General features: G+C 55.1%; 1 protein-coding gene across 3 annotated transcripts in view; it reads left to right on the forward strand.

The window, feature by feature from the left end:
- Positions 1-14,468, forward strand: part of WHRN (whirlin) — a gene marked incomplete at its 5' end in the record, with an annotated part of 64,010 nt that overhangs the window by 21,929 nt on the left and 27,613 nt on the right. For all 3 annotated transcript variants that reach the window (XM_081104182.1, XM_081104183.1, XM_081104184.1), the window contains 2 exons: positions 1,558-1,776; positions 7,782-7,907. In XM_081104182.1, the coding sequence (XP_080960308.1) occupies positions 1,558-1,776; positions 7,782-7,907 (345 nt within the window). The remainder of the gene's footprint in view (positions 1-1,557; positions 1,777-7,781; positions 7,908-14,468) is intronic.

Here is a 14,468-nt window from a genome sequence, read left to right on the forward strand (position 1 = left end):
GTCCTTTTGACCCCACTTAACGTTGAACTAGGTCCCATATCCTTGGCATCACAAAGTTTCGTAATGGTTTTAAAATGTGACTTTAGCGGCAGCATGAACTGTCACGTGTGTATGGCCCATCCTTGACTCAAATGGTCCCCAGTTCCGGGGGGTGTTTGCTGTTGATCCCGGTGCTGAAGGCCCTTTACTGGGGGGAAACCCACTTCGTTTCAGGTGCATTACGAGGAAGCAGCATGGCCGATCGCAGCTTCCACCCAGGGCGCAGGGCCTGGCTTCCCTCCCTCTCCCCGTGGTTGGTCCGTCTCCAGACTGGAGCATATAGAATGAAGGTGCTGTCTACACTCAAGATTAGTTGCTCTGGGTAGGAACCCCTTATTAGCTGTGTGGACAGACGATGTCCCTCTAATTATTCACCAGAATCATGGGACTCCCTTCCCCACAAGATGGGATTCCGTGAGGAGTTCAGGAGACGAGGCCTGCGGGGGCAGACCGCCTGACAGGCACAGGCCCTTTGCAGACGTTCCGCTATCGCTATTATCAGTGTTTTTCGCTCTTGACTGTCTTGTCTGGTATTGTATCGGGGTCGCTGAGACCACCCCGAGTTCTGTGACACTAGAAGGGCTCGCAGGTTCAGCCTACAGTTGTCCTCGGGGCGAAGATTTGTCCGTGGCAAGGACGCACAGCAAAATGAGAGCAGGGAGCAGAGGCGTGCAGAAGCTGCACTGAGTCCCCCCCCCCCCCCCCACCCCATGCGCTGTCCCACAGGGCGAGCTTCCTCCCCCAGCACTGAACTGTGCCACAGGGATGAGATGCTGTCTGCCAGGGAGACTCAGCGCCAAGGGTTTGGGGTTTTTTGTTTGTTTTGTTTGTTTGTTTGTTAATCCTCACCCCAGGATATTTTTTCCATTGATTTTTAGAGAAAGTGGAAGGGAGGGGGAGAGACAGAGAAACATTGGTGTGAGAGAAACACATTGATTGGTTGCCTCCCATACACGCCCTGACCTGGGCCGAGGATCAAGCCTGCAACCGAGGTATTGAACCCGGGACCTGTCAGTCCACGGGCCGACACTCTATCCATGGAGCCAAACTGCCTAGGGCAGTGCCAAGGGTTTTTTGGGGGGCTGGTCACATAGGTACCCTCTGCCTGTACCCACATTACAGATCTCCGGAGGGAAAGCAAGTGGTCAGCATGAACCGCATGGTTTGCACAGGTAGGCTGGGCACAGCGAGCCCTTGTCAGGTCGGGAACGGTGGGAACCCTCTGAATGTAAGCTCCCAGGTGCCGGCCAGGCAGGCCTCCCTGTGGGTGCCGGCCCAGGCCTGCTCTGTTATGCTGAGACCATCTCTCTTGTGTTTGAACCACTTCAAGGTAAGGGTGGGACAGATGTCCTGGTTTCCATAGGACAGAACCGAGGCCTGGAAAAGGAAAGGCATTTAGGGACTGGACTTCTCCTCCGTGAATGGGTCCTGAGAGGAAGCAAGTGCTGGGGAATGGGCGGCCGTCCCTCACTGCCCCTTCCTGCTAACGCTGCATCCCTCTCTCTCCTCTCTCTCTAGGCGCTCAAGGGCTCCAAGAAGCTGGTGATGTCGGTGTACTCGGCGGGGCGCATCCCCGGGGGCTACGTCACCAACCACATCTACACCTGGGTGGACCCGCAGGGCCGCAGCATCTCCCCGCCCGCCAGCCTGCCCCGGCCCCACGGCGGTGCCCTGCGGCCGCGCGAGGGGGACCGGAGGAGCGCCCTGCACCTGCTGCAAGGCGGGGATGAGAAAAAGGTGAGCCGCCCCCCTGGCCCCGGCAGGCCGACCTGAGGCGGGGGCTGTGAGGGAGGCTGGCCCCTGAGACCGTGCTTACGGCTAAGCCCAGAACAGGGGAGCTTTTCAGAGGCTGGAAGGAGGGCTTGGTCCTGTCGGGCTTCTGTTCTTTCTTTTTGGCCCGTGCAGGCTGTTACAATGCAGACCAAGGTGCTGCAGCAAAGAGCCTGTGACTTAAATAAGGTCACGTATCTCTCCTTGTCACAGCGAAGCAGAGGGGACAGTGTGGGCTGGCGGGCAGCTCTGTCCCCCATCTTATTCTGGGGCCCGGTTCCCTCCACTGCCATCCTGTCTAGGACGAAGCTCAGAGCTCCCCTTTAAACTAGAAATGACTTGACTGCTCAGCAGCCCTGACCCCGGCGCTTAGCCGCGCTTGCTGCCAGTTCTGCGTGCTCCAGAGGGAAGCTCTGGAGTGGGGCCAGTCTGGGTTGTAAGGAACAGAAACCGGTCCTGGCCACCCCCACAGAGGAAGAGCTCGCTGGCAGGCGTGGCAGGCCCAGAACTGAGGCCGAGGAACTGGGGTGCTGCCTCCAGAAGAAAGGGATCTCCTCCCGTTCAGGTCTCTGCCTCCTTCCCCTCAACGGTCGTACTCCAGGGAGGTGCACCGATTGGCTGGTGGGGAGGGCTGGGCAGTTTGATTGGCAGAACCACCAAGACGGTCGCTGGTGGGGGAGGGGTTGTCCAAAGCCCCGTGGAATGTGGGAACCTGAGGGAGAGGGACAGGGGCATCAACAGACGCCCCCTACAGAGCCCGCCTCTCCCCCGGCACGACTGGTTCTTAAAATATTGTGGAAAGGACTGAGAGATGGCCCCCGTGATGCTTTAAACTTCACTCTGGGGGCTATTTGCCCCCCCCCCCCCAGTCGCTCCTGGGGCGAGGAATGTCATACCTGCAAGCAGCTCTCTGGTCCTCCAGCACTTTGACTCCGGCAGCTTGGAGGCCACAGAGCCCCCCTCCGGAGACATTCTCAGCTCAGCTTTCCTTTCCTGTCGATAAGACTGTAACATTTATTTAATGTTTTGTGTTCTTTGTGCTCAAGCATCGATCTGCAGGCAAGACAGAGATGGCAGCCGCCTCTGTGCCAGGCGAGAGGCAGTGGGTAGCCAGCTGGTAGGCACCCCTGGGTCCGCCTGGGCTTCTACCGAGGAGGCAGGGCTGGGTGGGGGTCGGCCCCCGTGTCCCCTCCCCCGGCGACCTTGCTCTCTGGCCGTCTTGAGAAAGCAGCAGTACCTGTGGCCTGACTCATTTCCAAGTCCGGCTTTCCAGGGTTAGGCAGAGAACTTGCTTTATCCTTTTCCCCAGCCCCGTCCCTCGGGGCAGGACATAATCTTAGGGTAGGAATTCTCGCTGGTGGAGGGCTGGCTGGGTGCTGGGCTCCGTCCTTACAGCATCTTACTGAATCCGCAGACCGCCCTGCAGGGCAGGTGTCCTTATCCAAATTTTACACATGAGGGGCCGGAGACTCAGCAACTGGGACCCATGCAGGAGGCCCCCTGTACTCAGTGAGCTCCTGGTGTGCCTGAGGCTGCTGTGGGAAGTGGGATAGGAGGTCCTGGGAGGATGAGACAGTAATCCAAAAACAGACATAAGTTAGCAAGAGCATTAAAGTGGTGAAGACAGATGGAAGAAGTAAAATCAGGAGAGGGGATAGAGAGTGATGGGGAGGGAGGCACTGCTCCGGATGAGGTGGTCAGGTAGGGCCTCTCCGAGGAGATGGTTCCTGGGTGAGACCAAGAGAGGAAGAAAAAGCCACCATGTGCCGTCTGGGGGCTGAAAATCCCAGGCAGCAAGGACTGCGCGTGCAAAGGCCCTGAGGTGGCATCTCGAGGCTTGGCGAGAAGGACCCTGTCCCTGGAAGTGAGTGGATGGGAGGGTTGGGAGGAGAGAAGGTGACCTCTGGGCGTCTAGGAGTGACTTAACATAGGAATGCAGAAGACACAGGCTGAGAGAACTGTGCTCCCCGGAGGCCCACTACTTCAGAAGGCAGCAGAGACCCTAGACCAGTGGTCGCCAACCGGTGATCCATGAGGTCTGAAAGGTTGGCGACTGCTGCCCTAGACCACCCCAAGGAGGCCTTCACAGACCTCAGAGCTCCCGACGGCAGCTTCTGCCCTGTCCTCTAGTCTCCTCTCGCTGATACAATGTGGAAACCCCCACATCCTTGTTGAGAAGGGCCCTGGGGACATGTCTCTGGAGCCCTCACTCTGGCTCCTGGGCCTGACTCTTCTGTCCAGTGGCCTGGTCTCATCTAATATTCTAAATAGCTGTGACCAGACTCCCGGATGGACTTCCCACCCAGCCCCAGTGGGGAGTGCTCAGGGCAATCGTGATATAAAAATCACACGTGGAACAAAAGTGCCTTTGAAAACTCTCTCCACTGCCCTCTGAAGTTGGATCTGTTTTTTCAGCCCTTCCAGTGATGCTCTCCCCCACACTGGAGTGTGAGCACCATCGTGAGGCGGCAGGGAGGCACAGGGAGGAAGAACTTGCAAAGCTCTCTGCAAGTCAGACCTCTCTGCTCTCGGGACACTGTCACACCCTCAGAGGCCAAACGGGGCTCCTTGTTCCAGCGTCCCATTCTGGGCTAACCCTCAGCCTCTACAGCTGCAGTAAACAAGGACAGGATTGCTGCTGGGGGTTAAACAGGCTAGTGTCCACGTGGCCGAAAGGATAAGACTCTGGAGCCAGGCTGCCTGGGTTCAAATCCTGCCTCCCCCACTTACCAGCTGGGTGACCTTGTACAAGTGACACAACCTCTCTGGGCTTCAATCTCTCCTCTGTAAAATGAAGACAATAACAGGGCCTACTCTCCCCACTACTGGGTCAGCTCCGTGGCGGTAAGGATCTCGGTTCTGTGCCCTGGTAGTGCCTCGCACAGCACGGGCTCTCAGAAAGTATGGAGTGAGTGAATGAATGAAGACGAAAACACCTTGGCAACTGGCCAGTACATGCTAGAAGCTCAGGGAACATTTGCTGGGTTTGAATATAAGTCCTGTTTGATTAAACCCTTGTGTACACTGTTCTCTGCAGAGTTAACCAGTTAACTGCCACGATATTTTGAATTTAATTTAAAAAGGCCCACCGCTGGCGTCTATAGACGCTTATGACGTACAAATGGTTAACAGAGGGTAGAACTTGGTGGTTCTCATGACTCCCTCCTTGGGTTCCGTTAATTTGCTAGAGCCGCTCACAGAGCTCAGGAAAGCAGTTTGCTTACTGTTTACCAGTTTGTTGTTAAAGGGCTGGATACAGGATACAGATGAACGTCCAGATGGAAGAGAGGTGTGGGGAGGGACGCAGAGCTCGGTGCTCTCTCCAGATGTGCCTCTCTCTCCAGATGTGCCTCTCTCCCTTTACGTTCACATGGTCACCCGCCCAGAAGTTCCCCGCACCCTTACCACTGGGACTTGGTGCAGGCTTCCTCACGTAGGCCCGATCGGTTAACTCCTCTTCCAGCCCCTCTCCCTTTCTGGAGAATGGGGGTGGGAGGTGAAAATTCCAGGCTCCTCATCATGGTTTGGCCTTTCTGGTGTCCAGGCCCCAGGTGTGCAGGAGCCATCCAGGAACCCACCCAGAGACACCTCATCAGAACAAAAGATGCTCCTACCGCTCTTAACACTTAGGAGTTTACACGGGTGTCAGGAGCTCAGTGCTAGGAATGGGGTTGGAGACCAAATATACATAGTTCTTGTTATAAATCACAGTATCAACCTGGTTTTAGAACTTCTGACCGTGTGGCCCTGAGAGCGTCCTTGACCTTGGGTGAGCCACTGAGGCTTCCGGCTCCTGGATTTGGGGGTGGTCACGGCAGCCCTGTGGGGCTGTTTCCAGGGTCACTGTCGTGTGTGTAAGCAGAGAGCACAGTGTCTGGGACAGAGTCATTCATTCCAGGGACAGCCACGGCTCATCGAATGCCAGCGAGGCGCTAGGTACCTTCATGTATTTTTGCCCCCAAATGCTTATTGACGTCATCTCCTGGGGTTGCTCATATTGCTTCCTGGGCAGGGTCGGGGTTCTAGGCAAGGCAGGAGGGGGGATGGCGGTGCCTGCTCCGTGTAGGTTGTGTGCGAGGATTTCACTGGTGGGGAAACTGAAGGTCAGAGACGTGATGGGCCTTGCCCCACGGTTGCCCAGGGGTAAAGGGCAGAAGCAGGATTTGAACTCAGGCCTTCAGGAGTCAGTGTGGTGCTCCGCGTAAATGCCTGGCCTCTGCCAGCTGTTGGCTGTGACCGTGGCCACAGCCTTTCATCCTCCAGCCTCAGTTTTCTCATCTGGAAAATGGGGATAAGAATAAAGTCGTAGAGGAGGAGAGGGGATGAAATGAGGTAATTAATGCCTGTGAAGTGCCTGGGATTTAGGAAATACATCTAGTCCCCAGCTAATCTAGTGAGTTATTATTACTTCGTGCCTGTTATTGGTGGGTGTGGCCTTCTTTTCATGGAGCCAGGCTGCCTCTCCTGACTGTCCTTTCCCATCTGTGAAACACCAGCTGACTTTCCAGCAAGTGATTGAGGCCGATTACTGTGTGGTTGATGGGACTGTTATTACAGTTCCGTAATAAAGACTCTGTTTTATTCCCTGTGAAGGATTTATGGGGAGGTGGCGGGAAGGCGGGAGGTTTGTTTCCCTCCTTAGTATTCAGAGGGCGACTCCTGCCATCTGTGTGTTCCTGGGCTCCTCTGGGCTCTCCCCAGAATCCTTGTGTCCTGGAGCTGGAGGGACCAGGTGGGGCGCGGGGGGGCGGGGGGGGGCGGGAGAACAGACCCCACGTCACCCAGTGAGCAGGGCTGAGTTCGGCTGGTTCCAGGCCTAAAGGCACAATATGGAAGAGGGGGTTTGCTCTACCTGCCATCTGTGGGTTCCTGGTAGGGACTACCCACTCTGTGCTCAGCTCGCCTCGCTGGTCTGAGTCCTGCCTCTCCCCTCTCGCCTGGGGGCCCTCCCCAGTCGTCTTTCTAAAATCCCAGTCTGAGCCTCTCTCCCCTGCGTAAGGCCCAGGCGTGGCCTCGCTCACAGCCCCGCACAGAGGCTAGTCTTGTTTCTCTCTCTCTCTCCCTCCCTGCCGCGCTCCGTACAAACAGAATCCTGCATGACCCCAGGGGCTGTGCACTATCCCGATTCCAGATTCGGAGCTTTTGCCCTCCCCTTGCCCTGCCCCCTCAGCCTTCGGGATTCCAAGGCCATCTTTCCAGGAGGCTCCCCCGCCCATCTCATCAGAGACGTCCCTTTCTCCAGGACGTCTCCCTGACCACCTCACTCCCCAGTCAGGACCATGGTCCCTTCTCTGCACCCACACGGTCCCCGAGCCACCCCCCACGCTCTGGCCACACTGTTTCCTGGTCCCGCTGCCCCTCCAGACTGAGACCCTTGCGAGCAGGACTGTCTGGGGCATCTGTGGGTCCCCTGGCCCGCACTGGGTCTGGGCGCCCCCTGTGTTTGTAGAATTAAGGGCTACTGAAGCAGCACCCTGTGCTGTCAGGATGGATGGCAGAGGCGGAAGGCCCTGGGGAGGCAGGAGACTCTGGGGTTGTGGCACCCCAAGCCTGGACTCAGCCTTGATCCTGAAAAGGGAGCTGGGGGAGGAGGGGACCCGGGGCCCGAGCAGGCCCTCCCTGATGGAAGGATGTGGTTAAGAGCAGCCAGTGGAGGCAGAGAGAGTCCGTGGCCCATGGTGTGAAGAAGGAGTGACACCAGGAGTGCTGAGGAGCTCTAGGCTGGGCATCAGGGCATCCCTAGAGGTCATCTCCCTCAGCGCCTCCCTTTCCTGCTCATGTGACTGCAGCCCAGGGGAGAGGGGCTTCCCCTGGTCACTCGGCAAGTCGAGGCAGAGCTGGGGCAGAAGCTGCCATGTCCCCGGGGATCTTGCAGACCTGAATCCATGTGCCCCTCAGGGACTGGGAGTGACTGCAGCCTGCTGGCCCCCGAAGTTCATGGCCCTCAATGCTGTGTCCTGTCCCTGCTGCAGGTGAACCTGGTGCTGGGGGACGGCCGGTCCCTGGGCCTCACCATCCGCGGGGGAGCAGAGTACGGCCTCGGCATCTACGTCACCGGCGTGGACCAGGGCTCTGAAGCAGAAAGCAGCGGGCTCAAGGTGAGGGGCCCCCCACTCCCGCAGGAGGGGCTGGGGTGCGGGGCTGCAGGCATGGGGGTGAGAGGGACCACCAGAGCCATGCGGGGAGCTCTCGGAGGCTGATTATGGTCAGACTTCCAGCAGCGCATTCAGCATCCGCCTTAGGGACTGGCCCCAGCAGGAGCCCTTGCCCGGCTGCATGCCTCCCATTCACAGCTCAGCGCGAGCGGCAGGAGCCGTGTCCCATCTCCCACGCCCCAAGTTTCCCGCTGTCCTCAGCGCAGGGTGCCTCCCACGTGGTGCTGGGCACTGGGCCAGCCAGGCTCTTCCTGGCTGCTGTTTTGCAAGCACTGCTGATGGACTGCGATGGCCCTGACTTCAGAGTTCATTATGGTGCTTGGAGAGGGAAGAGGAGAGAAAGCCACGAGCTGGGCTGGGGTTGTACTGGGGCAGCGTCGGGGCTGGCATTTGATCCAGGGCAACCAGCAGTTATTGAAATATTATTAATTCACATCTTAAAGAGGGCTCACTGTGTGCCCAGCATTCGTAATTGACTTCACAGGTGTCATCTCCTGGAACCGTCATGCCATCCTGTGGGGTAGGTCATTCTTACCCCCGTTTCCGGCTGGGTAAACCGAGGCATGGAGAGGTTAAGCAGGCTAACCCAAGGTCGCACAGCCGATGGGATGCAGAGCAGGATTTGGGCCCAGGCAGTCTTGATTCCAACGCAGCAGGAGGTGAGACTGTGTCTCCATAACAAACGGCCTGAATGCATGGCTCCGGAGGATCCCCTGAACACCGCTCTGACCCCCACAACCTTTCCTCTCCTCTTTGTAGAGCGTCAGGGTCCTCCCATTATGGGGCATTCAGGCCCTTTGTTATGGAGACAGACAGGCCTCTGTATGTCAGCTTCTCTTAGGAAATACAGTGACGCGGGAAGAGCTCTGCGTTTGGAGCCGGGAAGATTGGATTCAAACCCCAGATTTCGCTTTTGCTTTAATAGCTAGATGACCTTAGAGAATCCCTTCACTCTCTGGGTTCCTGTCCTTTTCCCAGGGAATCATAAAAAATAACGTGTCTTCCTCAGGATCACTGAAAGGATGAAAGGAGGCATGAACTCACAATGACGTTAATAACAGGTTCAATATCGAGTGTCTAAGATACGGACTGAATGTTAGTGTTCTCCCCAAATTCGTATGTGAGAATGCTCACCTCCAGTTTGGCAGTGCTAGGAGGTGGGGCCTCTGGGAGGTGCTTAGGTCCCAAAGGGTGGAGCCTCAGGAATGGGATTAGTGTCCTTAAAAAAGGGGACCCAGAGAGCTCTCTAGCCCTCTCTCCACTCTGAGGACACAAGGAGAAGTTGGTGGTCTGCAACCTGGGAGAGAGTTCTCACCAGAACCCGACCAGGTTGGCACCCTGATCTCGGACTTGCAGCCTCCAGAATGGGGAGGGGAGAGGGAATAAATGTCTGTTGCTTCTGAGCCACCCAGTTGCTTTGTTATACACCTGGGACTGACTGGGACCATCTGTTCTTTCCCAAGTGTTTTAAGCCACCAGCACCACTGTTAAATGCCTTCTTTTGCTAGCCCATTTCACAGGCACAGCATCTAAGACAGAGTTTGCACAGCTAGTGAGAGGGAAAGCCGAGACTGGCATTTGGGAATCGGGGTCCTGGTTCTGAACTGTGCTCGGAACCAGGACAGCAGTAGGTGCTCCACAGCGGCTGGCTGGTTCTAGTTGGTTCTGAAATGCCCTGGGTCTGGGCACTTGCTGTGCTCTCAGCCAGTTAAGATGGTACCTTGTTGGGTCTCCAAGAGGAAACAGTCTCCTAGTAGTCTGTATGCAGATTGTGTTTAGTAAATTTGTTATTTGGAAATAATTTTAGATTTCCTGGAAAGTTGGAAAGACAGGTCCCCTTTTCCTTCATTTAGCTTCCCCTGGTATTAACATCTTGTGTAAGCAGGTGCATTTGCCAAGACTGAGAAGCTGACATTATTGGTACTATACTGCTAAACCGACTCCAGACTTCATATTCAGAGTTCAGTTTTCCCACTTTTGTTCTAGAATACAGTCTAATCCAGCACACCACATTGCATTTAGCCTGAATGCAGTTTTAATTCCATTTACTTCCCCCCAAATTACAAAAAAAAAAAAAGAGTTTGAAGGTAGTTTCAAAACACAGAGTAAAGATCCTTTTTTTTTTTTAATGAGAAAATTGGGAGGAAGAACGAGGGGGGCAGAGGGAAGAGATAAAGCCGGAGTGAGAATCTTTCCAGAACACTTGCGATGTGGATTGCAAACCCAGCCACAGGCAGGACACAGCTGGCTCTGAGCTTCCTGGCAGCTGCCACAAAGAGGGCAGCAGGGGAGACACATTTGTAAGATGAAAACAAACCAGCTGTGCTTGAGAAGTCTGGTTATTCCTCGTCCCGAGGCCGGAGAGCGGTTTCCCCGGGCCCCTCTGAGGGAGGACATTGTGTGATGACATAAGCAGTGTCCTCAGTGACAGTAGACACACGAAGGGGTCCCCTGCTGTGTTGGTGGTGGGTGCGTTCTGATGGAAGCCTTGTTAAGGAAGAGGGAGGGGACCGTGCCTCACTCAAGGATGCCCATGGCCCGTTGCTCACTGGGAAGCACAGGCTGCAGGATCACACACCCAACAGGACCTCACGCGTATGAAACACGGACGTAAAAATGCGCAGAGAAGCATCTACCGACCTCTTCCCACATGTCAGCAGCGGTGATCTGGCCGAGAAGAGATTATGGATGATTCTCCCTCTTCTTTATGTCCTCGCGCAGTGTCTGAACGGAGTATTTTATAATCATGCGAACGGCTTCAGTAAGGTGATTTCCATTTTGAAACAAGGCAGAGGAAAAGTATCCCGTACAAGTGTTCTGGCCACGTCAGTTGCTTCTCAGTTGCAGGCCATCGAAGGCTTTATTTGCTCCTAAAACGCCCGCCTTCAGTAGCGGATTTCCATCTTCAGTGTCCACCCCAGGAAAGCACTCCGAGTTCCCTGCCGGTATTTTCCTTTGCCCTCCACGGTCCCTGGGATATGCAAGCGCCTGCCTACACCCACTCGGGCATCCGGGACTGATTAGTTCCATGTATTGTCACTGCGGTTTTCAGTAGAATTAGGCATATTGAGTGGAATAAAGGGGCTTGGTGTGTGGGCGGTGGAGCCAAGAACAGGCTTTCTTTGTAAACAAGACTCCTTGCTGCCCTGCAGAGCTTTCCCGGGAGCAAGTGCTGCCTTCTGCTTGCCCCCCAGCGCTCACTTAGCTCCTTGGGGCCTTGCGGGTCCAGGGAAAGGGCAAGTCCCCTGCTGGGAAGGAGAGCTCCTCAGAGCAGGCAGGCACCTCCCAGTGTGTGCCCTGGGTGCAGCCCTGGGACCTGGAGCTCTCCCACCCTCCGGCACTTATTCCTTCAGCCTCTCTTATTCCTGTGCACCTTCCCCTGCAGCTTCAAACCCCGAAGAATGGGCCATAAAACCTTGTTTGTTCCTTTAAGGACAGCCAAGATCGACTAGCATTTAAAAAGAATAATGATGAGAGCAGTTGCTCTTTATTAACCAGCTATTATGGACCAAGTGCTGTGCCAAACGCTTTAGATACACTCTTATTTATTCCTCCCAATAGCACTATGGCGGGCACTAATAGCACGTTTAATAGGTGAGCAGTTGAGGCTCAGAGAGGGGCAGTGACTTGCTCAGGATCGAGGGCCTAGCCCTTCAGGCCCTTTAAAGGCCACCTGCTTTCTTCTGTCACCTCCTTAGTACCCCAATTTGACCAAATATCAAGAGGCTGCAAAGAGAGGAAATAAAGGACATTTAGTCCTAAACGTCAGCAAGCAAGCTTCGGAAGCCCAGTGTGGCCCTTCCAGATCCTGCCTGGCCCCACGACCTGCACCCCTGATGCCATCTCAGGGTGGGAGGCCCATTTGGTTTCTGCTGGTATCAGTGTGGACTCCTTTACATACAAGAAAAAGTATGTGTGTATACATACACAGGTAGATACATAAATAGAGATGTGTGTACCCATGAGCTACTATATATACATACAGTTCCTCTGGGAGGGGAGCACCCTAGGCTGTTCCTTTCAGTTCCTCGCTGGCGCGCCAGCCCCGGCCCCACAGAGCTGGCTCGGGAGGAATCGTGGCACAGCAGCCCCTGATTGCTTTGGGGACTTGGAAATCCCCTGGCTCTTTAAGCAAGAGGTGGGTAATAACTTACATGTTATTGAGCTCCAGCTTAGAGGACGGGCTGCCTCTCCCAGAGTGCAGGGGCCACCTGCCCTCCCGGGGAGGGGCCACGAGCCCTGAATCTCAGAGACGGCATCTTGCTTCCCTTCCCAGGGATTGTGGAGGCGAGGCTGTGCTGCAGGTAGATTCCAGGCTCTCGACTACTAATGTTTATAATAATAACTAGAGACCCGGTGCATGATATTCGTGCACTTGTGGGGGTGGGGGGAGGGTCCCTCAGCCCAGCCCAGCCTGTGCCCCCTCACAGTCTGGGACCCCTTGGGGGATGTCCGCCTGCTGGCTGCAGTTGGACATCCCCTGAGGGGTCCTTAGTGCTGCTGTGGAGGCCGGAGAGGCTGCCGTCACCACCGCTGCACTGGCCAGCTGTGAACCCGGCTTCACCTCCTCATTGAGCATCTGCCCCCTGGTGGTCAGTGCGCATCATAGTGACTGGTCATTCCACTGTTCAGTCGATTTGCATATTAGCCTTTTATTATATAGGATAATAATCTGTATATGTAAAAGCCTAAGCAACCATTATGACCGGACAACAGCTATGACATGCACTAACCACCAGGGGGCAGACGCTCAATGCAGGAGCTGCCCCCTGGTGGTCAGTGCGCTCCCACGGCCAACCTCCCACGGTCCCTCCCCTAGGCCGACCGGTCCCCATTGGCCCTGATCAGCCCCGATCGGGACTGGATGAGATGCCCTGATTGGCCCCGATCGCCAGCCAGGCCGAGGGACCCCCACCGTGCATGAATTTGTGCACCGGACCTCTAGTAATAATAATAATAATAATAATAATAATAATAATGACGATGTCAGGACACAATGAGCTATGCATGTAAAATCCAGTGCCTGGCATATGAAAGCACCCCAAAATGGCAGCCCTAATTGTGTGAGTGTGGGTGCTGGCTGGTAAAGGCCTCTGAAAGTCTCAGGTAGCTTTCCCAAGGAGCTGGGAGGTGACTTCTCTCCCGAGAAGCCCGCACATGCTGGGTGACTGTTTTAGGCTCTCCCCCCTGGCTGTGCCATCCTCTCCATCCTTCCTCGGTTGCTGTCTTGGCTGGATTTGTGAACTGGCCTCTGAATGGGAGCTTAATAAACTGTAAACCTTCAGTTTGCTTAGTCCGACTGCCTGGCTTTTAAAGCTCCCCGCCCCCCCCCTTGGTCATAATTGCTCCCAGTTAGGCTACTGCCCAAGAGAGACCCACGTCGGACTTCTGACCTCCAGACCTGTAGGATAATAAGTCCATGTTCTTTGAAGCCGTTACGTTTGTGGTACTTTGTCACAGCAGCTCTAGGAAACTGATACGGTACCTACTGTAGCCCCCCCACCGAACATAGTGCTGGCCCTTAGGAGGCACTTGGTTCTCGTCTAGAAGGCCCAACATATTTACTCCCTTGCCCCGTCTTACGAGACAAAAGCAGTTTCAGAATTGCCTCGTGCATTCCGCTGTGGAGAACAAACGCGCTAAGCTGAGGGTCTGATTGGTTAGCAGCTCATTTTGTCTTTAAACTGAGGGCTTGGAGTAAAGTCTTGTGCTGGGTTCGTTGTTCCTTTTCCTCGTCAGCTTAGTCCTGTTACTTATCTGAAACAGGCCCCTTTGTTTCCACTGGCATTCAATTGGGCTCCCCCCCCCTTTTGATTTACTTTCCCTTTGAGCAACGAAAACATCAAAATTATGCAGAAAAGGTATACGCCCGAGTATCCCTTCTCCCCCACACTCCTCCCGCTCCTCGCTCCTCCCAGGGAACGAAACAAACTGGCTTTTGGTTTATTCCTGTTTCTTTTTTGCAAAAGCAGTTAGGTACATGTAGTCTTTCTCCTTTCCTTGACGAAAGGCAGTATGCTATCGGTATTATTTTGCACCGTAACTTTTAAAATCGAATATGCTGGAAATGACTTCATGTCGGTGCACAGAAGTCTTTATTCTTTTTTTTTTTTTTTTTTTCCTTTGCGGCTGCTTGGAGCTGCACGGGGTGGCTCTGCCTGACTTGATCCAACCACTCTCCTCTGTGGGCATTTAGGTTGTTTGCAGTACTTGGCAGGTCTCCTCCCTGACGTGGAAGAGAAGGAAACTGAGGCACGCAGGGGTTAAGGAAATTCCCCAAGGTCACACCGGAGCGAGTGGCCGAGTCCGGGTTTAGACCCAGAGGGCAGACTCCTGGGTCTGTGCTCACCACCACACGCCAGAGGGCCTCTCACCTCCCCTGCATAACAGTGTCACAGTTGGTGGTCTCAGGCCTGAGTTTTGAGGGAAAGAAGGCTTAGCGTGGTAAAATTATTCTCCCTGGGTCTCAGGGAGAAAGAGGGGACCCTTCCCTGAGTGGGGCCA

This window comes from Myotis nattereri (genome assembly GCF_964212035.1).
Source record: "Myotis nattereri genome assembly, chromosome: 12".
NCBI classification, from domain to species: domain Eukaryota; kingdom Metazoa; phylum Chordata; class Mammalia; order Chiroptera; family Vespertilionidae; genus Myotis; species Myotis nattereri.